The 27,500-nt window shown below is 40.7% G+C and overlaps 1 protein-coding gene across 4 annotated transcripts in view; it reads right to left on the bottom strand.

Moving 5' to 3' along the window:
* Positions 1–27,500, bottom strand: part of LOC115075157 (transient receptor potential cation channel subfamily M member 7-like) — a 251,239-nt gene that overhangs the window by 174,174 nt on the left and 49,565 nt on the right. For all 4 annotated transcript variants that reach the window (XM_029575380.1, XM_029575377.1, XM_029575378.1 and 1 more), the window contains 3 exons: positions 24,043–24,122; positions 6,567–6,605; positions 5,143–5,341 (listed from right to left, as the gene is read on the bottom strand). In XM_029575380.1, coding sequence (XP_029431240.1) covers positions 5,143–5,286 — 144 coding nt within the window. In that variant the 5' untranslated portion in view covers positions 5,287–5,341; positions 6,567–6,605; positions 24,043–24,122. The remainder of the gene's footprint in view (positions 1–5,142; positions 5,342–6,566; positions 6,606–24,042; positions 24,123–27,500) is intronic.

Raw genomic sequence — 27,500 nt, 5'->3', positions numbered from 1 at the left:
ACATCTTCTTTAAAAACATTTGTTTCCTTCCTGTTTGTGACAGCGTCCAATCCTTCAACATTGAATGTCAATAACACCCAATTATGCATTCATAGAATCCTAAACAACTAGCTACTATCATTCAATCTTTGATTACCAACCAGACTACTGCCACTTGTTATTTCAGTCTTAAGCACCTCCAGCTCCTACAGAACATAGCCACTAGATTCATAGGAGTCAAATCCTCTGAGCACACAAAAGCACTTTTGAAAAACCTTCATTAGCTCCCAGTTGAGAGTCAGGTAAAATTTAGATCTCTATGCTTAATCTTTCAATGCTTCAACCATCAGACGACAGTATCTATCCCAAATGCTGTCCCCTAAAAGGGACAGGGGGTCCCAACAAACTATCTTCCTCTCCTCTGGCATCGGCAAGATTAAACTGCATAAGGCTTTATGCTTTCAGGTGCTTTGCACCCAAACTATGGAATAAAATGCCACAAACTATGCATGGAGACTTGCTACTTCACCTTCTGCAAGAAATACAAAGCTTAGTTCTTCAGCTAGACCTTCTCAGACAGTGGCTCCCAAACTGGGGTCCACAAAACCATCACAGGAGTCCGTCAGAAGCAAGACAATCGAAATGCAGCTGCTGAGGAAAAAAAATAAAAAAGCAGGCTGACCTCTCCTCGGAGAAGCTCTGCTGTAAGGCTGCTGCTGGCTGAGCTCACTGCCTAATCCCTCGTCAAGAACAGTCAAGGAGCCCAAACCCATGCAGAGAGGAGGAGGAGAATGGGACTGACTGCCATTATAAGGAACCCAAATCAGCATGGCAAGGAGGATGGGGAAGAACTGAGCCGACTGTTGCCATGAGGAGGCTGAACAGACTCAGAGAGAAGGTGGGGGAGAGCATAGCTGATTTGCCACCAGGAGGAGCTTAAAGTCATGCAGAGAGGGGGAGGGGAAGCATGATGCCTCCAGCATCCAAATTAGCAGCTGCTGCACTTGACTGGAGGAGGAGGCGGCAGCAAGCAGGGTCAGTCTTGAGGAGCTTCTCTGGGTGCTTCTACTGAGCTGACCCCGAGGGGAAAAAGTTGAAATGAGTGACTGATAAGGCCGTAGGGTGGGGGGAGGGAAAAAGAGCAGGAAGAAGGAAGGGACCGTTAGGGAGCCAGCACACAGGGTGAGGAGGAATAAAACAAGCACTCAAGAAAGGGCTGAGAAAGAGCCAAGGGAAGTAGAGAGCAAGAGGAGAATATTCAAGAAGCCATGGAGGAGAATTAGAAAAGCACTATAGGTGGTGAAGTGGCAGGGCAGGAGGGAAAGCAGCACTCAGGAAGGAGATAACTTGGAAAGGGGCCATAGAGCACAATACTCAGAAAGGGGCCAGGAAGGACAGGTCCAGAGAAGAGGGCATAGGAGAGAGATGGAAGAATGGACGGCACTTGGGAAATGATCAAGGGTGGGGGAGAAGCAGTACAAGGAGGGAGGGCACTGGGGAAGGTGCTGAAGGGAGAAGCTGGAAGAGGGAAGGGGCCATGGGTGGGTGGACACAACAGGAGAGAACGCACTCAAGGAGGGGTTCATTCAAGTGGGGAAGCCAGGGAAGGAGATGGCAAGAGGAAAGATACTCAGGAAGGAGTCAAGGGTAGGGGGAAACAGAGCAGGAGAGAAGGCTTTCAGAAAGAGGCCATAAAGGAAGGGGACCATTGCTATGGTATGAGGGAAGGAACTTTGGAAGGGGTCAGAGGGGAAGGACAGGAAAGAGATGACCATAGATATTACAAGGAGGAAGAGGACGGATGGCTGCCACAGACACAGGAAGGGTCTGCAGGTACTATTACTACTACTGCTTAACATTTCTACAGCGCTACACAACACATGCAGCACTATACAAAACATACAAAAAGAGACAGTCCCTGCTCAATAGAGCTTACAATCTAATAAGACAAACATACAGGACGAGAGAGACTTGGGGTATTTCATAAAGCAAAACAATAGTTAAAAAGAAAAGAAAAGTTAGTTAACAAGACTGAAAGCAGACAATCAGGCATAAGATTTAAAAGCAGTTTCAAAAAAGTAGGACTTTAGATGGGATTTAAACATAACAAGAGAGGGAGCATGACGCACCAGTTCAGGAAGACTGCTCCAAGCACCCAGCGCAGCCAGGTGGAAAGCAGAGTCAGGAACTGGCAGTAGAGGAGAAGGGCACAGATAGGAGTGACTTATATGATGGGCAGAGTGCACGAGGAGGGGTGTAGAGAGAGATTACAGAGGAGAGGTAGTGAGGTGTTGCAGAGGGAAGGCCACTCCAGGAGAGAGGGGGTGCCAGCATGGCCATTTGGCTAGGGCCTACTTTTGTTGGGCAAAATTAAAAAAAAAAAAAAAAAAGCAGCTAAATATCTTTCTAGCATGTATAAATAAAAATTTCAATTGTAATTGAAGAATTTGCTAACAAAAAAGCTTGTAAAGCCTTCTTAAATAAATAAAAATTTGGGAAATTTAGAAAATGATGATTTCTCTTATTAAGTATCACATCAGGCCTTACATAGAGGCCTACATTTCCTAGCTGGCACAGGCCTAATTCCTGCTCTCTCCGGCCCTGGTGAAGGCATTTGTAGGTGAGCAAGAGGAGATTGAACTGCATGCGGGAGCTGATAAGGAGCCAACGCAGTGACTTCACAAGTGGGGTTATGGAAAGTGGTCAGCATGAATTTGAAGTGTATGAAGTCTGCATGGGCACGGGATTTTAGCCAGAGACGTTCTGCAGAGCAAGCGCAGGAACATAGGCAGCGGATTCTGAGGGTGAGCCAAGGCTGGATTTTAGTGCGCCTTACAGGACGGTTAAGAGGAGGGGCAAAAGTGTCCAAGGCTAAAGAGAGTATAGTGTTGTAAGAAGAAACTGCGCCATCAGAAGATTCAGACAAAGTCATGGAGGTAAGGAGAGATGAAACAGCATTGGAAAAGATGCAAGGGTCAACAGCTTGGAGATTCCTAAAGTGTAAGTGGTGACTGGACGAGTCTGTGGGGGAGGGTGGTTTAATGTGAAAGTTATCAGGTGATGGTCAGACTGGAAGAACCGAGGTGGCGAAGTCTGGGAGGATAGCTGGAAGTAAAGATTAGGTCAAGGCAGAGGCCATGTTGGTGAGTAGAGGTGGTAGAGCAGAGTCGGAGATCAAATGAAGAGGCTAAAGAAAGGAGTTTTGAGGCATAAAAGCTAAAGGGGTCATCAACATGAAGGTTAAAGTCACCAAGGATAAGGGAAAGGGGGAAGATGGGTCAATGAAGAAGGAAAATCAGGAATCAAAGTCAGTGAGAAAGGAGGAGGGAGATTTATCGGGGGGGGGGGGGGGGTGTCGATAGATGACTGCTACCTGGAGAGACAATGGAGTGAATAGGCGAATGGAATGGGCTTCAAAGGAAGAAAGAGTGGGGTTGAGGTTGGAGAAGGGATTGAAATCTGCAGGAGAGGGAGAGCGGCAGTTCAACACCACCACCATGGCCTCCAGGCGAGGTGTGTAGGAGAAAAGATAACAGAGAATAGCAACTGAAGCTGCGTCCCTCAGGGAAAAGCCAGATCTCCCTTAAAGCACGGAGATGAAGAGAACAAGAGGTAAAAAAAAGTCATGAATAAAGGCAAGCTTCTTGGAGATAAAGTTTGCATTCCACAGGGAACATGAGAAAGGAAGAGAAGAGGCAGGGAGAAGGGGAATAGTGATAAGATTGGAGGGGTTATGGCTTGATATGGGATGATGGAGGGAAAATAAATCGCCTTGAAGAGCCAGGATTGGGACCGATATCCCCAGCTGAAAGTAAACAGAGGGGCAGGAGAATACGGAGAAGTAGGCCGAGGTGTGTCTATAGCGACAACAATATGATCGTGGACAGTGCAGATACTAAAGTATCTTAAGGTACTAAAGTAATTATGGTGCCACCAGCCTCTGAATGTTCAAAGGAATACTACACTGGAGGGGGGGGGAAGAGGGACTGGTGGAGAGGATTGGGGGGAGAGAGAAAGACTGATTGGGAATAACTGGCGAGGGGATAGGATGAAGGACCCCATTGCCTTTGATGTTGAGAAGGTGTCCCCATATTTGAAAAGTTTGGAAACCCCCGTCTTAGACTCTTCATCAGAGACTTCTCCTCACTGAGGCACCTAATTTGATTACAAATCGGCACTCTTCCCCAAAGTTTACTTGTATACCTGATTTCTTCTCTCCCCTCCAGATTCTTTAATAGTGATCTCTCCCTCCTCCGTCACCTCATCCCAATTGTAACTTTTAAATTCACCAAAATCTTTGATGGCTTATTGTATAACTTTATTACTTCCACCTCCATTATTGTAATTTTGTAATCTAGCCTGGCCTTACTTTTTTGATTATCTACACCTTAGACTCTTAGGGTCTCCTCTCACTCCCTTGCCTATGTCCTTTAACCAGGCACGCTCTCCTTCTATTACCAATACTCCACTCTCTCCTATTTGTGCCCTGCTCCATTTCTTTCCCTGTGACAAAGTGCTCATACTATCTCTTGCAATCTTCCTTGCACCTTACCTAGGAAAAGGTAAAATATCAAATGAATATGACTAATAAATCTCAGAATGCATCCTGGCATGGGCAGAGAGAAGGTGGCAAGATGGGTGCCAGCTTAAAAAAAAAAAAAAAGGGAGGGTAATTTTCAAAAGGTTTTACATGCATAAGTGGGCTTTCGAAAGTTGCTACAATGTGTTACTTTCACGCATGTAAATTCTTTTGAAAATTACCCAACACAATCCTAGCAGAAAACAAAATAAACCCGTCACCTGCAACGTCTATTAAATTTAAAGGTGCATAATATGCAAAATGTCTGTAAATGCTAGGAAAGAAAAATTAAGATAAACATCCAGTTTTCAATTGTATCTCAGAGGCATGTAGAAATAAAACAAATTGCTCCAAGTCTTGTAGAGAATCAGTGTGGAGAGCAATTTTGAACCCGTGTCTTAAGACATCTCCTGAATCATAATCCAATGCTCCAATGTATACTACTCCTCCTCCCTTACCATGTGTTTCTGGACAATGCCAAGTGTGTCTGGCAAAAAAACATTTACATCCCCATCACCACCACAATTACCTCATGCCGTTCTGCTGGATAAACATTGTGTCATGATCATACAGTATCTGCTTACCTTAGCTCTATAGGAATGTGAGCCACCCTGAAAGTTAATGACGCCATATGCATCAGTTGGGCTTTCTTCTGTGTGTTTCTCCACGGACCATTCTTCTAATTCTTCACTCAAGCTTTCACCCAGTTTCATATCGGAGTATTTCATGGCAACACTTGCAGTAAAGCAGGCATGTTGCCTGACCAACCGACCACAGCAGCACCTTGTTGAGAAATTTGTTGTTAATTTACACACAGAATATTTTGGCAGCCCTGTAAACCTCATAGGCAAACACACACATATGAATAAGAGTTATAGTATATAAATGGCAACCTGAGCAAAATCAGCTCTCTGTGCCAGGTAACACAAAAAAAAAAAAAAAAAAAAACCTCCAATGAGGTCAATTAAAAAAAAAAAAAAAATTCACTGCTTCACATGGGTGCCTAAATTTCAGATTATGGTGGATTTTCAGTTGAAACTTTGCATAGATTTAGAAGCCTAACTTTTTCCCTGCCCCTAACTCCACCATAGCCACCCACATGTTAGGCACCTATATTTAGGTGCTCAGGCCTAAATCTGTGGGGGGGAGGGGGGTTAACAGAAGACAAGAGGACATGCATATATTTGATGTTTAAGACAGTGACTTCCATTACAAGAGCAATTTTCAAAGAGATTTCCATGAGCAAGCCAATGCATCTTGTATGGAAAAGGGGTGTCACCAGAAGGCGGGGCTAGAATGGGCCAAGTAACGTATGCATGGGGATTTTATTTTGAAACCTCTGTGCGCGCTTTACCCCATGTATTTATTTTATTTATATTCTGCTTTTCAGCACTTCAGGTAACTCTAGTGCCTATCCTCTGGGCATTTCCCTAATCCCAGAGGGTTTACAACATAAGTTGGCATATGAAGCAATGGAAGGGAAAGTGACTTGCTCAAGGTCACAAGGAGCAGCAGTGGGATTTGAACCCTGGTTTGCCTGGGGCTCCAGGGGATTCAAAGACAACAAATACCTCTTGGTAAGTTTGTGTTTTCCTTTTGTGCTAGATGTCCTAGGCCATTCCACAGACTCTACAAGAACAGAAAACCTAATTTCTCTCTGAGCATGTCTTTTAGATATAGACGCTGCCCACTGGAAAGACCCCAGAGAACATATGTGTTTATTATACAACCACCTGATCTTTCTAAATCAAATGATGCCCATAAGTTAACCATTCTATGCATCTATACTACTGCTCCTTCTAAACTGAGCAGAAATTCAGAGCTCTCAGTAATGAGCATGAATCACTGATGCAGATAAAAGTGCAGGTACTGGGTTAAGAGTTCCTCTTGGGCCAGAGGAACTAAATGTATACTATCCCATATATTATCTCTAATACAGAAGGGTCTCAAGCATATTCTCACAGATACAGACTATGAAAAATGTATTTATCAGGGAGAATTCACTGACCTGACAAGCTGTTGGCAAATCTGACATCCTGGAAGGCATCTGTATAAAACAAAAATACAAGCCATACTGAATAGTGAGATCTTTACAGCAGCATAAAGATTCTCAAAATTTATACATTTGAATAATTTGTTAATGTAATAAAGATGTCACAGTGCACAAATTGTATTCCTATTTTACTCTATGTGATATTATACAAGGTTAGTAAATTCTCATCTTACTCTACGTGTTTTATTAATTTGGTCCTTCAAATATAAAATGTGAATGGGAAATCTAATGAAAATTAATTTTGTAACCATTTTTTTAAACTCATATAATATACATTAGTTACAAAAAAAACATCATGCTCAACTTTAACTCCCAACTGCACTTGTACTCTGAACTTGTCCAACTAGCAAGCAAGATGTGACCTGAAGTTGGTCCAAATAACCCGTTTCTGGCTTCCTGCCAAACAATCCTGCAAATACACTCCTCTGCTGGGTCATACACTGCACAAATATATAGCAATATCCCCCACGATAGACCTTTGGATGGCTGAAAAGGGATAGAAAAGTGACTGGATGCAAGTTTAGACCTTTGGATTGTATAATTAGCAATAGCTAGTGTGTCTTCCAAATCACTGCTCAGATTTCAAATGTGCTATAATTAATGCATAAAAGGGAATTCAAACAGCTATTTAGATTTAAGGATGTAAAATATTAAACTGTTAAATGAACTAAACAGACTGTGTGTACTAGTTATCTGTTTAATATTAGCTAGAGTTATCTGCTGCAGGGTGGGGGGGGGGAGCGGGTTTTGCCTGCAGCTGACTTCAGCACTTCCTGACTGACTTCTGAGTCTGTCCTTTCCCCATCTAGCTGTGCAAGCTCTTGTAGCCTCCCTCACATTGGGAAAGGCCGAGTCATCATTGGCCTGCCAGAAGAGCATGCGGGCATGTCCAGGGCACTCAGCAAATGCAAGGTCTTCCATGATCAGATGCTCAGATGCATGGCTGCACATAGGATCCAGTCCCTGAGGAAAGCTGCAAGGATTCAGGTTGTTTTGGGCGTTCTATGTCTCTCCCCCCCCCCCCATGTAAATAACTAGGGATACCTACCTCCCTATCGGGCCGATTCAGTAAAGTCCGCGGGAGAGCGGACGAACGCCCGCTCTCCCAGCACGCGCGCAGGCCACTCACCTGTGCGCGCAATTCTGTATTTAAATTAGGTGATGCGGTAGAAACGGGCAAAAGGAGGCGCTAGGGACACTTATTTATTTATTTAAAGGCTTTTATATACCGGAGTTCATGCACTAGTGCATACCACTTCGGTTTACACGGAACAAGGAACAGAAAATTACATCAAACAGATTGAACAATTAAACAAATATACAATTACATCCAACAATTGGGTATAAATAACATGGCTAACTTAGTAGGAACTTAGAGTTAGAGGTGAAGGAGAGAAATAGTACCAAGTGGTAATAGAACAATGTTAATAGCTAAATAATAAATATAAATAGTAAATACAAGTTCTTATAATAAATACAGGTGTTTACAGATTACAGTCTTCATGAAAAGTTTACGTCTACAGAATAGGGTTAAGTAAATAAGAACTGGCGGTTATTTCTATAGGAGTGAAGACTTCAAAAACTAAGGTTACATCTGGATTAAGACTTGTGCAGGTTTGACAGCCGATGACAGCCACGGGCTCGGAAACCGGACGCCAGCAAAATTTAGCGTCCGGTTTTCAGCCCGACAGCCGCCAGCCCATTTTAAATTTTTTTTTTTTTAAACTTTACCCTTCGGGACCTCCAACTTAATATCGCCATATTAAGTTGGAGGGTGCACAGAAAAGCAGTTTTTACTGCTTTTCTGTGCACTTTCCCGGTGCCAGCAGAAACTAACGCCTACCTTTGGGTAGACGCTAATTTCTTAAATCGTCCTACAAGCCCTCATATTTTCCGGCTTGGATTACTGCAATTCCCTATTGATTGGCCTTCCAAAATCTTCTTTGAGACTCTTGCAGCTCCTTCAGAATGCTGCAGCCAGAGTACTAACAGGTAAAAGAAAAGTTGATCACATTACGCCTGTTCTCAACCAATTACAGTGGCTCCCTATTAAAAAAAGAGTAGAATACAAAGTTCTCTCTCTACTCCACAAAGCAATATATAAAGCCGACTTCACTGCCTTTGATGACATCATTCACATACATTGCCCTCAACGAACAACAAGAACTACTAGTAATATTCAACTAGAGATTCCCTCACTTCCACAGGCCAAATTATCATCCACCAGAAACAGAGCCTTTTCCATTATTGGCCCAAAGCTATGGAATGAGTTACCTCATTTCCTCTCCATTCAAGAAAATGCTAAATCCTTAAAAAAAGACCTAAAATCCTGGCTACTCCGCCAATCTTTCAAAGACAGCACTCAATGACTTTAAAGCACTCTAACAATGCCTGCTATCTTTCAATATCCACCTTGGTAAATCCCCCTGTTTCATGATACAGCTGCCCCCTTTCTTATGATGTTACTAGATATCTCTGTTTACCAATTCAGGGTATCCACCCTGTGTTTTTTGTTATATTAACTCTCATTGCTAAGTCTTCTCTCATTAGTGTTAATTTTATATTTATACACCATTCAATGTAACATGTTGTTTGTATATGTAAACCGGAGTGAAGGCAACTCTGCTATACCTCGGTATATAAAAAATACTAAATATATAAATAAAGTAAAATGAGCGGCTTGTATCACGCGGGCATACCTAATAGGGCCATCAACATGCATTTGCATGTTGAGGGTGCTATTAGGTGCCGTGGGTTGGACGCGCGTTTTCCGCCCCGTTGGCGCGCACTGTACTGTATCAGCCTGTATGTAACTATACTTATTGCCCTGTTGAGCTGTTTGAATCAATTCTCTTTCAATATTTCACCACTGCTAAAATGTAATTGTATTAACTGTTGATGTGCCTCCGTTCCATGTAAAAGTAGTAAGACACTTTCGTCCTGTTATTTCTCCACGCTAACATGTAAACCGATGTGATGTACCCCAATGAATGTCGGTATATAAAAGCAAATAAATAGATACTGTGTGTCCTAAGTAAAGTAGACATTTATTTTCATATATTGAAAAATGTCCAAAAAAAATATATAAAAAAGTGGACCTAATTGACTTTCAGCTTTTAGATGTGGTATTGGCTGGTATTGTGTCGGTCCTACAAATATAAGACAGCTTATACAATTATGCTCATTATTATTTGAATTAAATGACCAGAAACTAACTTTTATCTACGTCTTTATTCTACTGCTGATTTCTGGATTACAGTCAGAGGGCTGCTTTTGGTGACTTGATAACCGATATTCATTTGCCCACATGGCGAGACCGAGTGGTGAATGGAAATATGTTCCTCGGAAAAACTACGGGTTTTAAGACGAGACAACCAGAACTGCACACAACATGCAAGGTGAAGTCGCAAAATGGCTTGATACAGAGGCAATGATACCTTCTGATATATTCTTCATTCCTTTTTGGATAAGTCTTAACATTCTTTTTGGGGGGTTTTTTTTGACAGATGCCGCACATGGGGCTGAGGATTTCAATGTATTGCCCACAAGAGCATTTTTCTACGACGTTTCCCAATACAGAACACAGTATCATGTACCTGTAGTTAGGATTATTTTCCCTACGTGCAGCACTTTTCCACATTAAATTTCATCTGCCATTTAGAAGAACCTTGCTGCTGGACTTAGTCTGCATCTTACTTTTTAAGCTGATAAAGTTTGTAAAAATGTTTTAAGGAACAAGTATTTATTTTTAGAGCTAAGAGATTTTAAATATAAAAACCCTAAGCAAATTTAAGTGTCTTAAATCAAAGGTTTTTCATTTTGATTATTAAGCGTCTTACTTTAATTAATTTCCTATTGCTGGCAATTAACAATCACTAAAGTCAGAGTTAAACTGAATGTTATTCTAAATGACTGATTCACATTTTGAAGAGACTTCTCTTAGGGGCGGATTTTAAAAGCCCTGATCACGTAAATCCGCCCGGATTTATGCGAGCAGGGCCTTGCGCACCGGCACGCCTATTTTCCATAGGCCTGCTGGCGCGCGCAGAGCCCCGGGACTCGCGTAAGTTCTGGGGTTTTTTGTCGGGGCGGATCGACGCAGCGTTTTGGGGGCGGGCCCGGGGGCGTGGTTTCGGCCCGGGGCGTGGCCACGCCCTCCGGAACCGCCCCCGGGTCGCGTCTCGGCGCGCTAGCGGCCCGCTGGCACGCAGGGATTTACTTCTCCCCTCCGGGAGGCGTAAATCCCCGGACAAAGGTAGGGGGGGGGTTTAGATAGGGCCGGGGGGGGGGTGGGTTAGATAGAGGAAGGGAGGGGAAGGTGAGGGGAGGGCGAAAGCGAGTTCCCTCCAAGGCCGCTCCGAAATCGGAGCGGCCTTGGAGGGAATGGAGGCAGGCTGTGCGGCTCGGCGCACGCCGACTGCACAAAATCGGCAGCCTTGCGCGTGCCGATCCTGGATTTTAGCGGCTACGCGTGTATCTACTAAAATCCAGCGTACTTTTGTTTGCGACTGGTGCGCCAACAAAAGTACGCGAATGCGCATTTTTTGTAAATCTACCCCTTAATGTAGATAGTAATCTATCAAAAAATGTGGCTGGACTGGGAGGAAGAATGGGAGTTTAAACAGTAACGACTGCTTGCCTAAGAACTAATGACCAGATCAAGCGACCTTTCAAAAATCACAATTATAGAAAAAAACAAAAAAAAACAAAAACAAAAAAACTTAGAAATCTATTGCTAGAGGATGTGATGAAAGCAGATGGGTTTGGACAAGTACCTGGAGGAAGCATCCATTAATGATTATTAGCCATGTAACCCTGGGAAAGCCACTGTATATTCCTGGTTATGAGCAAGAAGGACTGGACCAATTCTTTGGCATCTTGCTGGGTACTTGTAATTTGGATGGCACTTTTAGAGATAAGATGCCAAGTTTGATGTATTTTTGGTCTGACCCAGTACGGTATTTCTTATATTTTTATGTTGATTTCAATGGGCAAAAGGCATTTTACCTGCATAAATTGGCTGTCTGAAACGTGCCCACCCTGCATGCAGATAAAAGCACACGCGCTATATCACAACATACATACTTTTGTCTGCATTGTAGGAGGATAGTTCTAAGGCAGAGTTAAGATGGGGAAAAAATGACCACGTTTTTGGGGTTTTTACAAAATTTGTTTTGGTCAAAAAAATGTACCTCCAGAAAAGGCAGGTACAAATTTCTGTGGGTACTTTTTTAAAAGACAGTTTTCAAAGTGAGAGCATGCAGGTACTTTCACTTTGAAAACTGGTGCAAAATCCATTGGTAAAAATTTCCCAGGATTTTGCAGGTAAGAGTGCATGGATAGAGTGCTTGAATCTTGCAAAACAAATTTTGGTGAGCATTAAACTATTATTGTCTGTATATTTTGAGTACTAGTTCAAGATTAGCTTTAAGTTTATAATTGTGTGAGGTTTTTTTGTGGGGAAAATACAGCGTGAATTAATTCTGTGTGTTAGTTTAAGATTAGCAATTAAGTCACAGTTTGTGTGTTGAGTGAAATCCTTTTGAAAATATGGAGAATTTGCAGAACTGGAAGAATTTGGTTTAAAACCCTTCCAACATGTCACAGGAGGAACTAAATGACATTCTGGGCGCAGGGATTTACTTCTCCCTCTGGGAGGCGTAAATCCCCCAACAAAGGTAGGGGGGGGGTTTAGACAGGGCCGGGGGGTGGGTTAGGGAGGGGAAGGTGAGGGGAGGGCGTTAGAGGATTCCCTTCGAGGCCGCTCCGATTTCGGAGCGGCCTCGGAGGGAACGGGGATAGGCTGTGCGGCTCGGCGCGCGCCGGCTATACGGAATCGATAGCCTTGCGCGCGCCGATCCAGGATTTTAGTGGATACGCGCGTATCTACTAAAATCCCGCGTACTTTTGCTGGCGCCTGATGCGCCAGCAAAAGTACGCCAAATCGCGCGGTTTGAAAATCTACCCCTTAGTGTAGCTAGATTTAAAAAAGGTTTGGATAAATTCTTGGAGGAGAATTTCATTAAGTGCTATTAATCAAGTTGACTTAGGGAATAGCCACTGCTGTTACTGGCATCAGTAGCATGGGATCTTCTTAGTGTTTGGGTACTTGCCAAGTTCTTGTGGCCTGGTTTGGCCACTGTTGGAAACAGGATGCTGGGCTTGATAGACCCTTTCTGACCCAGTATAGCAATTCCTTATATTTTTAATGAAATGATTGTATCATGTTGTTCTGTGTGCGTTTTCTCACCCCTTTCCCATCCCCCATTGTTCACTCTCACCCCCTCCTGCTCTAGAACAGTTTGGCTGCTTTTAACAGAACTGAGAATGTTATGGTTTGGGTCTTTTTTTTTTTTCCTTCTTGTTTTGTCAGTGCACTAGTATCTGTAAACAGTATCAAATGTCCACACATGTTTTTTCCATGACATGTAGCATTTCATCCTTCTCATTTGGTCAAGATGGTCAGTTGTAGCCTGATCTTTGATTTCGTCTTGATGATGTTTGTCAGGTTAACTCACATTCACAATTGTGCTGGATGGTTAAAATGTAACACTATTAGAGTAGCCAGAACATTACATTCCTTGTCTCTACGGCCAACTTCATTTCAAATTCTCTCTTCGCCTGTCTTATCAATGTTTTACACTTAACTTGAAAATGCTTATGCTTTTTTTTCCTATTTTTTTCAGATGGATTCTTCTTCAGATTTTTGAGGGATTTTTTTGGCTAAAATAGCCTTTGTCACCTTTTAACCATGCCAGTAATCGTTTTGCCTTCCTTCCAACTTTCTTAATGCATAGAATACATCTGGACTGCGCGTCTAAGAGCAGCAATTATGGCCAATGGGGTACTATCCAACTATTTTTTCTTAGAGTATGGTACATGTCAGGGCTATCCCCTCTTTTTTTTTTTTTTTTTTATTTATTTAATGCATGGAACCCCTAGCATTTAGGATACATCAACACCCTTCTATTAAAGGCATACAGTGTGGGGGCTGTGAGGTTAAACTGGCTCTATTTGCAGATGACTTATTAGTAGCCTTGGGTGATCCTCTACAATCTTTAAAGCCCTTGTTATCTATATTAAGTGAATTTACAAATATCTCGGGGTTGAAGCTAAACAGCGATAAATCCTTAGTGTTGGATTTGTTGGGGGAATTGCAACATACATAGCAAGGGGAATTTCCTTTAGGATGGGCTGAAGAGAAAATTATATATTTAGGCCTATAGAACCCTAGGGACCTCTCCAAATTATACCAGCTTAACATCACTCCCTCACTGAATCATATTAAAAAGTATTTTAATACATTGGGTACCTCCTGACAGCCCTTCATTATTGGAATGGCGTAATCAGATGCATAATTTAGTGCTGATGGAAAAATTGTCTGTTCTTAAGAAAAACTGCAGTAGACAAAAACTATTTTTTGCAAATCCGGAAGCCATATCCATACTCTGTATAAAGCCAAATCCGCAGCTCCATTGTTAACATATTAAGAATACAATAAGTATTAGCCAATCTCCGGGTTAGTGGGTGTTTATATATGTACAGAAAGCACATCCTCGCCAGCTTGTTATACGACTTTATTATCTTGGCATTGATGTATGTGGGTTTTTTGTTACCTTTGAGGTAGGACAGTTTGCCCCCCCCCCGTGATGACATCCAGCATCCACGGATGCGTGCCTTGAAGCTGCTGATAGTGGGTTTCTGGCTTTGGGATATTCCCTGCTCATCTAAAAAGTCTGTCCCGTCCGTCCCCACCCCGAGTTTAAAATATCCCATTTAAGGGGCTACTAAGGCAGTGGCAGAAAAAATAGAAGCAGCAACAAGGCAGTAAAAGAAACACTAAGGCCTAAAACAAACAAACAAAAAAAAAGCTTGAGACACTGGGATGTCCATGAGGTAGCTCAGAAAACGGAAGACTAAGAGGCTCACAAGGCAGTGTGTGTGTACAACTCCTGCACTTGCTCAGTAAAATCCTTACTGGACTCTGAGAGCTGGGTCTGTGTCAGCACTCTCGAATGACGACATGTTATGGCTAATTCATGCCTGTTTGTCAAAGAAATAAAGTTTGACTTATTCCAGAATGAAAATTAGTATGAAAGCCGAAGAAAACATCTAACTGGGCTGTGGAAAAAAACTGAGCAACTGCAAGACCACTATAGAGCTGGGGAAGATGTACACACTTAGGGCCTCATCTTCTAAAGTATCGCAGGCCTGCGATACTTTAGAAGATGAGGGGCGGGAGGCCGAATCGGGGGGCGGGCCTGCGCTAGCCGGCAGCGATCGCACCGTCTCGGTGCGATCGCTGCCGGCTAGCGGTTTCACACCCAATAGCGCCACCATAGGAGGTGTAGCTATTGGGAGTGAAAGCTGACGCAAAAAGGCACCTACCTTTTCGCTGTCCACGGCGACGGAGCAGAGTTGGCCCCGGTGACGCCCCGACTCCGCCCCCATCCTGGTATCGCACGCGATAAGGGACTTTTCACGTGCTAAAGGTCCCTTATCGCGTGCGAGCAGGGTGGAAAATGAGGCCCTTAGTCTTTACCAGAAAACTCTGGAAATTTCTGCTTAGCACCACATCCAGTTACAATACCCTCTTATGTGACACGGTGAACCTGCTGATCTTCAGAAAATAAAAGATGCCATTTTGAATAGTGTTAAAATGCATTATTAAAAAAAAATTTTTGTTTAAAATCTCAACTTGAGGATTAAGCCCTTTATCCCAGTGCACATTTAGACCTACTAAGCTTAAATCACTTAATTTGACCATATTCAATTACCACAAACAGGTTAAACAATCAGTAAGCGTTAAAGAGATCATTTTGTTCCACAGGAAATTCTCTGGAAATTTTTGCAGGTTCCTAATTGCTCTGCTCCCATACACTCAAATACTCATGGAAAATTTACAAATCAGATTATGGCAGTAAACAAAGTTTCCCATGGTCCTACAACTTTAAGGAATGTGGTCAAAAAGGTATGACATTTTGCACAGGAAACAGCAGCTCCATTCTGCTTGAGATAAATCTTTGTACACACTAATAAAATTAATTGGAATAAGAGTGCTAGCACAAAATTTTTAAAAAATTATTTAGAATCATGACAGAAAAACAAGTAGTATTCATAAATGTAAAAAGTTCTGTATTTTTAAACAAAAATGTAAAAAAGGGTTTTTGATGGCACTGATCATAGATGCATTCATATTAAATCTAAATGCTTAATAGATTTAAAGCCAAAGCAGTAGCTTTAAGGCTATGTTTATATTAACTATATACAGAAATGTATCACTAATAGGCAAAAAAAAAAAAAAAGTTTTTCAATTTCACCTTTAAAACGTTTTATCATTTTAAAACTTTACCAGAATATGTGCTTTATGTATGCATGCTTTAGGCAGCACCACAGAGAGTTCATTTGAACAAGATTGTTTTCATAAACCTTTCCTAATAAGCCTGTTAAATTTAGAAACAAGAAACAGGTAACTTAAAAAATAAGTAAAGTAAGAATACACTGTAGTATTTAAAGACCTGAATTGTTCAATCATGCTAATCCAGTCCTTTAAGCTTGTTAAATTTCTTTAGGCATCAACTGCCTGATACAAAGAGAAATCACAGATAACGCAAGATATGTAAATCCTTAACTCAGGTTCAGCTAGTCAGACTGGCAATTCCTGCTTAAACTGAAACCAGGAGAAATAACTATTGTGTCTCAGTGTTCAAAAAGATACTTGGCACAAGTCAGAAAATCTATCACAAGCTTAAATTCAATCATATAATCTGCTCAAGCATTATGTTCTCAGAGGCGCAAAGGCTACTGCTGATGCATTCCTATAGTAGAAACCAAATCTACTCACCTATTGGTGACACAAAACATCACAGCCTCCATGGACTTCTTGCAATTCCTCAGATCAATATGACCCTCTCCCATTTTATTTTCTATGCAGGTACATTTTCTTGAAACCACTGCAAAAGCATATCAGCACCACTTGCTGCAAATGCATTCCCAATTTACCCTCTACTCTTTTCCAGATCTGCATGACAAACTTCCTAATGTTTATTTATACTATTACATTTAAAGGGGCAGTACCCCATACCTATATCAAACTATTTCAAGTGTGTATATGTTGAATAAGCACCAACATATGGCAATGTTCACGCAAACAGCTAAAATAATGAATTATGATTGTTTTGTAGATAGAAATAAAGATCAGTAAATGAGCTGTAGGTGTTACAGTGTTACTGGGCTAGTAGATCTATGACTAGCTTTTGAGAGTTAAACTCCTTTCACAAGATCAGTGCAAACTTCACAAAAAAATATTCTACAACTAAAACCAACAATGAATTACTAAAATCCCATGTGTTATAATAGACTTTTAAACAAGCTTTTAAATTTAATAGAAAAGCAAAGTTATAGAGCAAACAGCCCTGCACAAACGTTGTTGCCATTAATGCTATGTAATTAGCCCTACTAAAGCATCAGTGCTTACACAGCTTTTGTACTCTCTCATCTCTCCTTCTAATGTTTTGCTTATATTGTTAATAAAATGCGTTATTGTGAAACTATGTCCTTTGCAATCCATATTTTTAATAAGTCACAGCTAAACTTTATTTTGTTATCCATTGTGGGTCCCTTTATTCAGATTCCCTCTTTTCTTTATATTTTCTCTGTTTTTCCCCCATCACTATTGCTGTCCTTCTCCTGAAAATTACTAATAGTTCTGCAATATCTTCACCTCCTTTTTTCACCAATTTAAAAAAGTCAGTGTCCTGAATTTTATTTCTTTAACTTTTTTCATATCTTCTCACCTTAAAAAAAAAAAAAAAAAAAAAAACCAACTTGGCTTCATTCACAATCTTTACAATAGCAGTTAAACGTATTCAGTCTCTTAGCTTTAATGCACAAAAATGCAGCCATGCCCTTGGGGCACAGACATTCAGGACAATACACGATGAGGATGGGGAAGGATGGTGAAGGTACTGATGTATACCACACAGAAGAGGGATCTCTGCACAACCATGTCTGAAGGTTGCAAAATAGTGTGGCAGTGCCAAAAACAAGCCAAGATGGACAGGAAGAGACCAAACCAAAAGGGAAAACAAAGGTGGGGAAAACTGTCTGTACACATCACTGGCGAGACCTTAACTGGATAACTGTGTCCACTGGAGGATATCTTTACATAAGCAGAGGAAGTCCAGAGCAGGGCTATTAAAATGGGTCCATAAGCACTATGAAGAGAGACTTAAAAACCTTAAATTTGTATATAACCGTCTGGCAGAGATAGGTATCTCCAACACAGCACCATCATGGATTTCCTCCTCTCTCACCCACAGAGAATACTTAGTAAAAATAGATAAGTCTGAATCCTCACACATTCCCCTCACACAAGGTGTCCCCCAAGGATCCTCCCTATCCTCCACTCTTTTCAATATCTATCTTTCGCCTCTCTGCCACCTACTCTGACCTAGGCCTGAACTTTTTCCTGTATGCTGATGATGTGCAAATCCTTATCCCCATTCAAAAAACCCTCAAGGAATCTTACCTTGTTTCTATAAACTCCCTATTATCCAACCTCCACCTTGCACTAAATGCATCAAAAACAGAAATCCTCATCATCTCTAATCAACCAGAACACACATCACTTTCCACCTCTCACAACTCTTCCTTAGCCCATACCCCACTGCACTCTGTAAGAGACCTAGGCGTCTCACTAGATCAATACCTAAATTTCAAACCCCACATTAAGTCTCTACTAAAGGAGGGCTTCTACAAACTCCACATCCTTAAAAAACTTAAGCCCCTCTTCCATGCCCAGGATTTCCACTTAGTTCTGCAGACGATCATTCTATCTAAATTGGATTATTGCAACTCCCTTCTCTTAGGCCTCTCGTCCTCCACCATTAAACCCCTACAAATCCTGCAGAACACCATGGCGAGAATCATAACTATTATCTGTAAAAGAGACCACATCACCCCCATACTAAAGGATCTGCACTATCCATCCCCTTCCGCATTCAATACAAAAAACTCTTACCATCCTTTACAACACACTTTACAAAAACAATCCTTCATGGCTCAAGGAAATGCCATGTTTCCGTTCCTCTAACCGCCCCACCAGAACAGCCCTTGCGGGCACCCTGCACACCCATCCCTCAAAACTGCACACCTTACCCCTTACCAGAGAAAAAGCCTTCACAATTGCTGGCCCTACCCTCTGGAACTCCCTGCCCACCGATCTCAGTCTTGAACCTTCCTTACACAATTTCAAAAAAAGGTATCAAGACATGGCTCTTCATGCAGGCCTACCCAGACGCTAACCAAACCTAGACAATGCCCTCCTGCCTCTCAGAACTCGCCTTACATTTTGTATATATGTGTACGGCTAATCCAGTTATTTTATGTAGTCCTCCCACAATGTGACATTAGGAAATGATTTTAGTAAGTTATTATGGTTATTAAGGTTACTCTCCACTCTCTCCTCTTATCTTTGTTCCTTTATCTCTCCCTCAGTCTCTACTCGCTCCCAGCCCTCTTCCTCTTCCCTTCTTGCCTGCTCCCTTCTCCCCGCTCATTGTAAATTTCCTTTCTTTGAGTTAATTGTAAACCAGCGTGACATGTTCTACGAACGTCGGTATATTAAAAATTCATAAATAAATAAATCTAGAGAAGAGGGCAAGAGTATATGACAGACATTCCAATAGCTCAAAAGGTATAAATAATGCACAAGAGTCAGCATTTTTCAGTGGAAAGAAGGCTGTAGAACAAAGTCATAGTTTAAAGCTGATGGGAGTAACATCAGAAAATATTTCTTCACATACAGGCTTGATGAGTATATGAAATAGACTATCAGCAGCAGTGGAAGCAGAAACTACCCAAATTTTAGAGCACATTGGATAGGTAAAAGAACCTTAAATTTTGAGGATGAGAAGGCACAGAGTCCAAAAAGAAAGATCCTGCTGGAAACTAAATGCACAGTAGAATCTTTTATGGGTGGAAATTCCAGGTGTGATAGGGAACAGTATACCAGTGGGAATATACCACCATCTACCTGGTCAAAAATCAGATGGATGATGAAATGCTAACTGAAATTAGGGAAACTATCAAATTCAGCAGCAAAAATAGTAAATGGGAGATTTCTATTCCCCAAATATTGACTGGATAAATGTCACATCATGACATGTTAGGGAGGTAAAGTTTGTAGATGAAATAAAGGACTGCTTCATGAAGCAGCTGGTCTAGTAACCAATGGGGGGGGGGGCATTTTAGACTAATTCTTAATGGAACACAGAATTTGGTGCAAGAGGCAATGATGGTTGGTCCACATGGTTACAATGATCATTATTGTGATCAAATTTGACTTAGAATGGAGGGAATATATTAAGTGAACTGCTCCAGCATTTACCTTTCAAAAGGAGACTGATAAAATGAGGAAAACAGAACAAAAACCCCACAAACTAAAAAGGTGACTTTACATCAGGTGTGCACAATATTTAAAAATACCATCTTGGAAGCACAGACAATATATGCCATCATTAAAAAAAAAAAAGTGGAAGGAAGGCCAAATGACTGCCAGCATCGTTAAAAGGTGAGGTGAAAAGTTATTTTAGCAAAAAATAACTTCTTTGAAAAATTGGAAAAAAGGATCCATCTGAAGTAAATAGGAAAAAGCATAAGCATTGGCAAGTTAGACATAAACCATTGATAAGGCAGGCATAAAGAGCTGGCTGTAGAGCAAGAACTCATAGTAAAAACTTTTTTTAATTTATCCAAAGCAGGAAGCCTGTGAAGGAATAGATGATCAACAGGATAAAGGGGCACTTAAGGAAGAAAAGGCCATAGTGGAAAGACTAAATGAATTCTTTGCTTTGTTTACTGAAGAGGATTTTGGGGCAATACCCATGATGGAAACTGTATTTAATGGGGATGTTTCAGAAGAACTGAAACCAAAAAAGAGTAGTAAAATTGCCTGGACCAGATGATTTGTACCCCAGAGTCCTAAAAGAGTTCAAATATGAAATTGCAAAATATTATTAGTAATATGTAACCTATCATTAAAATTGTCTATTGTACCTGAAGACTAGAGGGTGGACAATGTTACGCCGATTTTTAAAAAGGGCTCCAGGGGTGAACAAAGAAACTATAGACTACTAGTGAGTGACTTCAGTGCCATGAAAAAATCATAAAAACTATTCTAAAAGAACAAAATCACAGAACAGATAGAGAAAAAAAAAGATATAGGGGTACATTTTAAAAGACAGCGCGCGCGTACTTTTGTTCGCGCATCAGGCGCAAACAAAAGTATGCTGGATTTTATAAGATACACATTTGACAAATACCCTATTTCTACCAGATCACCATTATCCACATATTTATTAACCCCTTCAAAAGATGTGGCAGATTGGTGAAGCAATACTTCCCTTGTGTAAATCCATGTTGGCTATGTCCCATTACACTATGGGCTGGATTTTAAAAGGGTTACGCCCACAAGAACTCAAAAAGATGTTCAAAAAATGTTTTATTCATTTATGGAAACTAACATTTTAATGGATCATGGTCATGGATGGGAGGCAAGCCAACATTGGATGTCTATGTGGTATTTAAATGTGAGTTTGTTGAGAAATGGTTTTATGATGGATGCATGTGTTATCTGCCTAGGATAGCATATAATGCAGGATAGAATTTTTTTTTTTTTTTTAAATAAATGGAATATGACAAGTAGACAGTGGCAAGTTTGTCATGCAGCTTTAAGAAAGAAGCAGGGTTTCTCTGAAAAAGTATTAGCAGGGAAAAGAAAAACAGACATGGTTCAGCGAGCCTTCTATGTGGACAACTAGAGTCCATTGAGGCTTTGACGTTTCATAAAAATATTCTTTTGGTACACTAACTTTGAACTTTGTTACCCATCATTGTAAAATGCACTAGAGCTTTATCTTATTGTGAAACAGATGAACTAAAAAAGGATCAGGAAGTGCTGTAGCCAGAGCTATACAGCTGAAATAAGACCAAAGATTAGCAATTTAATACTGAGCTAGTAGCTAATATGAACCTTATACAGTTTGGATAGAATCCAGTAATATTTTTTTGCTGAAAGCAAACTGCCCACTGCAGGAGTTTATCAGATATCACCGGTGGTGGTGAGCACTGTTAAAGCAGAAACCACCGTGTATCCACTTACTCTTTCAAATAAAGAAAGTGGCAAGGATAAAAGCAGTTGCTCTTAACTGTAAGGTTAGTTTTGTTTTAAAGATTTTTTTTTTAAAGGTATAATATGAAATATAAAATTTAACAATATGAAAGTACAACTTCAAAGATTTAAATTAGTCTACCTTACATTTCTCCTCGCCCTCTATGTCTTGTACTTCTCATACATAAAATCCTACAAAATTCCAAAAGTATTGCTAAATGGTAACAAAGTAAGGGCACAAATGAAGTAGAGGATTCAATGCAGCAAGTCCAGGGATAAATCAATGCTCCCTCTCAGCATATTGCAAGGCAAACTGTCTCCTTTCAGGTTTCAGTTCTTTCCACTGTTAACATGTTCCATATCAAAGAACTAATTTACTCAGCTAAATTTTAAATCCCTTGTGCGCGGGGAAAAACGAGGGTTATGTGCACGGCTGGGCCTTGCGCGTGCTGTGCGCATTTTAGAAGAGGCCCAACCACGCATGTAACCCCTGTTTCATGTACAAGAGCCAGGCCTCTATCAAAGGGCGGTCCTGGGGGCGGAGCTGGAGGCTGCCAGTATAGCGGCCATTTGCTGCTGTGCCGAGGGATCGCGTGCCGGAGGATCGCGTGCCGGCATGCGCAACTTATGCCAGCTCAGGAGCTGGCGTAAGTTTGGAAATAAAGAAAATTTAAAAGGGTTATGTGCACGGCTGGGCCTTGCGCGTGCTGTGCGCATTGCGCACAGCACGCGCAAGGCCCAGCCGTGCACATAACCCTCGTTTTTCCCCACGCACAAGGGATTTAAAATTTAGCTGTGAGTAAATTAGTTCTTTGATATGGAACATGTTAACAGTGGAAAGAACTGAAACATGAGAGGAGACAGTTTGCCTTGCAATATGCTGAGAGGGAGCATTGATCATCCATGACCATGATCCATTAAAATGTTAGTTTCCATAAATGAATAAAATATTTTTTGGCCTTCAAAGGGGGGGGGGTCCAGGAAGAGGGAGGGAGGGAGGGTAGGGTAGGGGGGAGTAGGAAAGTTCCTTCCCAGTCCGCTCCTTAATTGAAGCGGCCTGGGGGAGAGGCCTGATCTCGTTGCCGCGCATAAAACTTGGCAAATCTCCACCCCTCCCCCCCGCGCGCCAGCCTAGATTTTAATATGCGTACGCATGTTATAAAATCGTGCGTCCATGTGCGCGTGCCGAGTAGCATGCTCATATGGAGGCGCGCGCATTTTTTAAAATCTACCCTTCAGGCAGGTAGGTGGAAGAACTTTCTTTCATTTTTTTTCTATTGTGCAATGCACTGTCACCAATAAATGTGAAAATGATCTGTCCTTTTTGCCAAGTTTCTAAATTTCATGAGGTGGTAAGCAGAGTAAAATTGCCCAGATCCCAAGGAAGATCAAAACCCCAAATTTTCTTTTCATGCACCGAATGAATTCCCAAAAGAGAGGTTTATGAGAAATACTACCAAATATAAACCAATGAGCCTTTCTTACAATTTCCAAATGGACATGAAAGCTAAATTATAGAGCTGGTGGCTTATTCAACTTTCTGAAAATGACAGCTTTCAATTTTCATAAAAAGAAATCAAATTAAGAAAACATGGGACCAACTCCATGGCCGAAGCCATAAAATTGCAGTTCAGACTTCAGTTTGAGTCTCCTGTCTAGCAAGGTTAGCATAACTCAGTCTGCTGAGGGGATGTGCTCTAGCCTACTAAGGGAAGAAAGGTAAGACTTGTTTATGCAATAACCCTTGCCAATCAATCAAACAGAGGGACAGAGGGTTAGTCTTGAAAGACTTCCCTACAGTACTCAAAGCCACTGGGAGATCTAGAGTTGCTTGAGCATGCAACCTACTTAGGGTGAAGTAGTGGAGAGGGGAGGCGAGAGGTGAAATTGAGAGGTTAACAAAACATCTTGCTTTCCAAGGGCATCAAATTCTTTTCCTACCAGTCAAGAGTGTGATCGTTGCAGAGGCAGAAGTCACAAAGCTAGAACATCACTAAGGAGCGATACCTACTGGTCAAATGCATACCTATATGAAGCTCTAAAGGAAGAGGAATGGCAAAATAGTACCTAATAAAATAACCAGGGATGTGGCATAACATGGCCAGCTGAATACTAGGTACAGTCAGCTACACAGATATATGAAAGGATGGAGTAGCATCTGATTGGGCTTGAAGACCAAAGAGCAGTGAATGTGCTGTCTTAGTTTAACTTTATAATTGATTAGAAGCAAGTATGATTGATTTTTTTTTTTTTTTTTACCTGTGAGGGTCCTTTGAACTTGGAATAATGTATATACATTCCCTCTTGGTGAATGTGCTTTCTATCCAGGATTTCTGGGACTGTAAAACAAGAATTTTACAAGAAAGAAATCACTATTTTAAATATAACTTGATGTAACTAAAGCTCTAAGCAATAGTCTAAAGGGAGAGAGTGGAACAATCATGTTAGTTTGACCACCTTGTTACGCAGAATAGGAGACAGGCCAGCATCAGACTGGGCACAATATGGATGTTCCCAGCAACTAAAATAGTGGATTTGTAAGCTGGTTTATCACATTAAGGAAACTTTATTGGCATGGCAATTTGTATGAGCTGCAAAGTAATACATAAAGTGGTTAAACTAAAAGAAAAATATCAATATATATTAGTTTCAATAAAAGTTAAGTAAAATTACAGGTACAGAAAGACAAGCTATCATGCATACAGTAAGGCATTTGTACTTGAATGCATGGTAGATCTGCCATTTAATGAGGAAACACATGATTTCCAGTACAATAAAACATAGTACAGCATCATTTCCTAGAAGAGCTATCATTAAATACATGCAAACTTTGGTAATTATAGTATATTTTCAGCATTAAAATGGATAAACATACAAACAAATTCATCTGAACCAAAATAAACAGATGTTTTCAATTAAAGTCTTCATTAACAATGCTGAATAATGAGAAAGGAGAAAAACATTTTTCTGAATATGGCCTAATTTGATTGAGGATGCAACATTTTATTCATGAAAATAGTATTTGCATAAGCATAATGTGGTCCTGTCTGCCTCAGGATTTCACATTTAGAAAAACAGAAGAGGACAATATGCCTTACTTTTGTGTAATGTTGGTTATCTCACAGCACATTTCTCCTGAAAATTCCAGCATGCCTATCCTAAATTACCAAAGCTAAAAGAGAACAGTTAAAAAGCAAAGTCAACCTATAGCACTCTAAAATTATCAGTGTTTCATGCCTCTGAATCGTGAAACTAGTACTAAACACTGTATTTATGGACAACATGGTAGTTTCAGCTGAGCTGTGTTCTTGTAAAATTGTTAGTCATTTCATATAATACAACATGGTAAGAGCAGTATTTCATCCAAAAAAACAGAGTCTAAGCATATCTTCCTGATGTAATCAATAATCCTTTTAATCATCCTCTGACATGGGAAAGAGATATTTAAAATTTGTCACAGTGGCTGGAGTTGCATTTAAAAATCTTAAGACTATGTATATTTGCAGTCTGTTACAAAACTAATAGCTAAATACTAAGAAAAAGCATTGCATGCCACAGGATGCACTTGTTTCATCCAACCAGAATCAAATATGATAGAGCATTATCCCATTATTCAGAAGAGATCCAAACTTTATCCTACTTTAGTAACAGGCAGTTGTTTTTAATAAACTAGTGGCTTTGTCATACTACAAGAGGAGAAGAATATCTAGAGCAGAGGGTCTGCAATGTTTTCAGGTAATGTGTCCAAAAATCCGTAACATCTACTTGTAAGATGAAGGAACACTAGTCCAACAAAACATAGAACATGAGGGGGGTGAGTTAGGGCCTCTTCCTCACTCAGCTCACTCTCAGCCTGCTGGGGGGGGGGGGGGGGGGGGAGAGAGGAGGGCGAGGAAGGACCTAGCAGTCACACTCTCTCTCAAGCTGGCGGGGGGCTTCTTATCCATTTTTATCAGTCTCTCTCTCAGGCTGGGGGGAGGGAGCTCTTTGCACTCTCACTCCCTCTGGCTGAGTAGTTTCCTAGCAGTTTCACTCACTGGAGGGTGGAGGCATCTCCTAGTAGCCTTCGTCCACCTTTCTTCCTGCTCTAGATAGAAATACAGGCTTCTTTTTACAGGTCTAGAAATGTATCTCCTGCTGGGCTGGCACCCTTTCGTACTTAGTTGCAGGAAGTGAGAACAGACTTGCAGAGGGCTATCCCAGGGCAGGACCTGCCTGTTCAAGGCAGTGCTATTAATAAGGGACCAAATATTTTCACATACCAGTCTGGCATGGGCTCTGGGGGGAGCAGCAACCTCTCAACTATAAACATTTATTGTGAACATTCTATAGCAGTCCTACAAATGTCACGGAAGACAAATGCCACCTAAATTTTAAACACACTAAAACAGACTGCTCTTACCAGGCTTCAGTCTAAGAATTTACCACTTGTTGCACTGTGGTCTAAACTTGGAATTATGAGCATAAGGTCCTTTGTCTTAAAAAGCATGACACAATGTCTAGAGAATTTTGAGCAAGCTCTACACTAAAAAGCTAGAAAAATATAGCTCCATTTATTCAGTGGCAATTTTCTTTAAAAAAAACAAACAAAAAAACTACCAGGTCAAGGCCAACAGCATCCACCTTCTACTCCAGCTACAATGGAGAAAAGAAGCCAGTTCAAAAAAAAGTTCCAGGTGGGCCACCTAAACAGAAAATCACCATTATGTTTATGTAAAATAATATCATAACCTTTACCCTTCATCCTTATTTAACAAGGAAATTCCTGACTATACTAGGAGAGTATCCTTATGCCTCATTTTATTTATAAACCAAAGGAAAATCCATTATACTTCAGGATCACAAATGCATCTATTTTATTTATAAGAGATCATCAAAAACTGGACCACCATAATGCTTCATACTGTGGGGAATTTTACCACCATAGGTCTCTTGTACCAGTTTTGGATTTTTAATTGCAGATAAAATTCATTAGTTGTGAAGTTCTCTCTTATGAACAGCCAAAAATAAGGATCCTGATCAGTGAAGACATGGCACCATTTGACACAGAAAAACTCTAAAAATGTTGTTCGGCATCGGGTCGAGCATTCTGACTGCTTGCAAGATATAAAATAAAGTGTGCACAACTAATGAAGAATTTTATCCGCAATTAAAAATAATCCAGAAGTGATTTATGATGATAACATTTCCCCACAGTATAAAGCATTGTGATGGTCTTGTTTTTGATGGTCTCATAGATAGCTGCATTTGTGATCCTGAAGTACAATAGATTTTCATTTGGTTTGTAACTGTTCCACTAACTGTGGTTTTTGCTAGTAGTAGTTATTTTATTTATATGTATTTGATATTCCATCTTTTCCTAAAGTAACAAGGTAATGAGCACATAAATAATAGATACAGATATGAGGAACATAGCAAGTCAATGGATAAGAAGTGGTTTACATTAAAAGGAGTAAGAAGTAGGTGCACTGGCTATAAGTTGCATATATTTAGTTAAGTAATAAGTTAAACAGTAATAGAGATACTTGCTGCAGTATAAATGCTAATGTGCACTTCTCAAAATATGAAAAATAAAAGCTCTAAATCTGTATTTTTATTTTAAATAAAATACATTGTTGTGGATTGAATTCTGATTTCAGGTAACCTGAATAATGACTAATATTTCTATTGCCAAATATAATATTCTTATGGGTCATCAGGTGTTTTTAAAGTCCATG

Source organism: Rhinatrema bivittatum, chromosome 13 (genome assembly GCF_901001135.1).
Source record: "Rhinatrema bivittatum chromosome 13, aRhiBiv1.1, whole genome shotgun sequence".
Lineage (NCBI taxonomy): Eukaryota > Metazoa > Chordata > Amphibia > Gymnophiona > Rhinatrematidae > Rhinatrema > Rhinatrema bivittatum.
The sequence above is the reverse complement of the archived record's forward strand: the minus strand, read 5'-3'. Positions and strand labels throughout refer to the sequence as shown.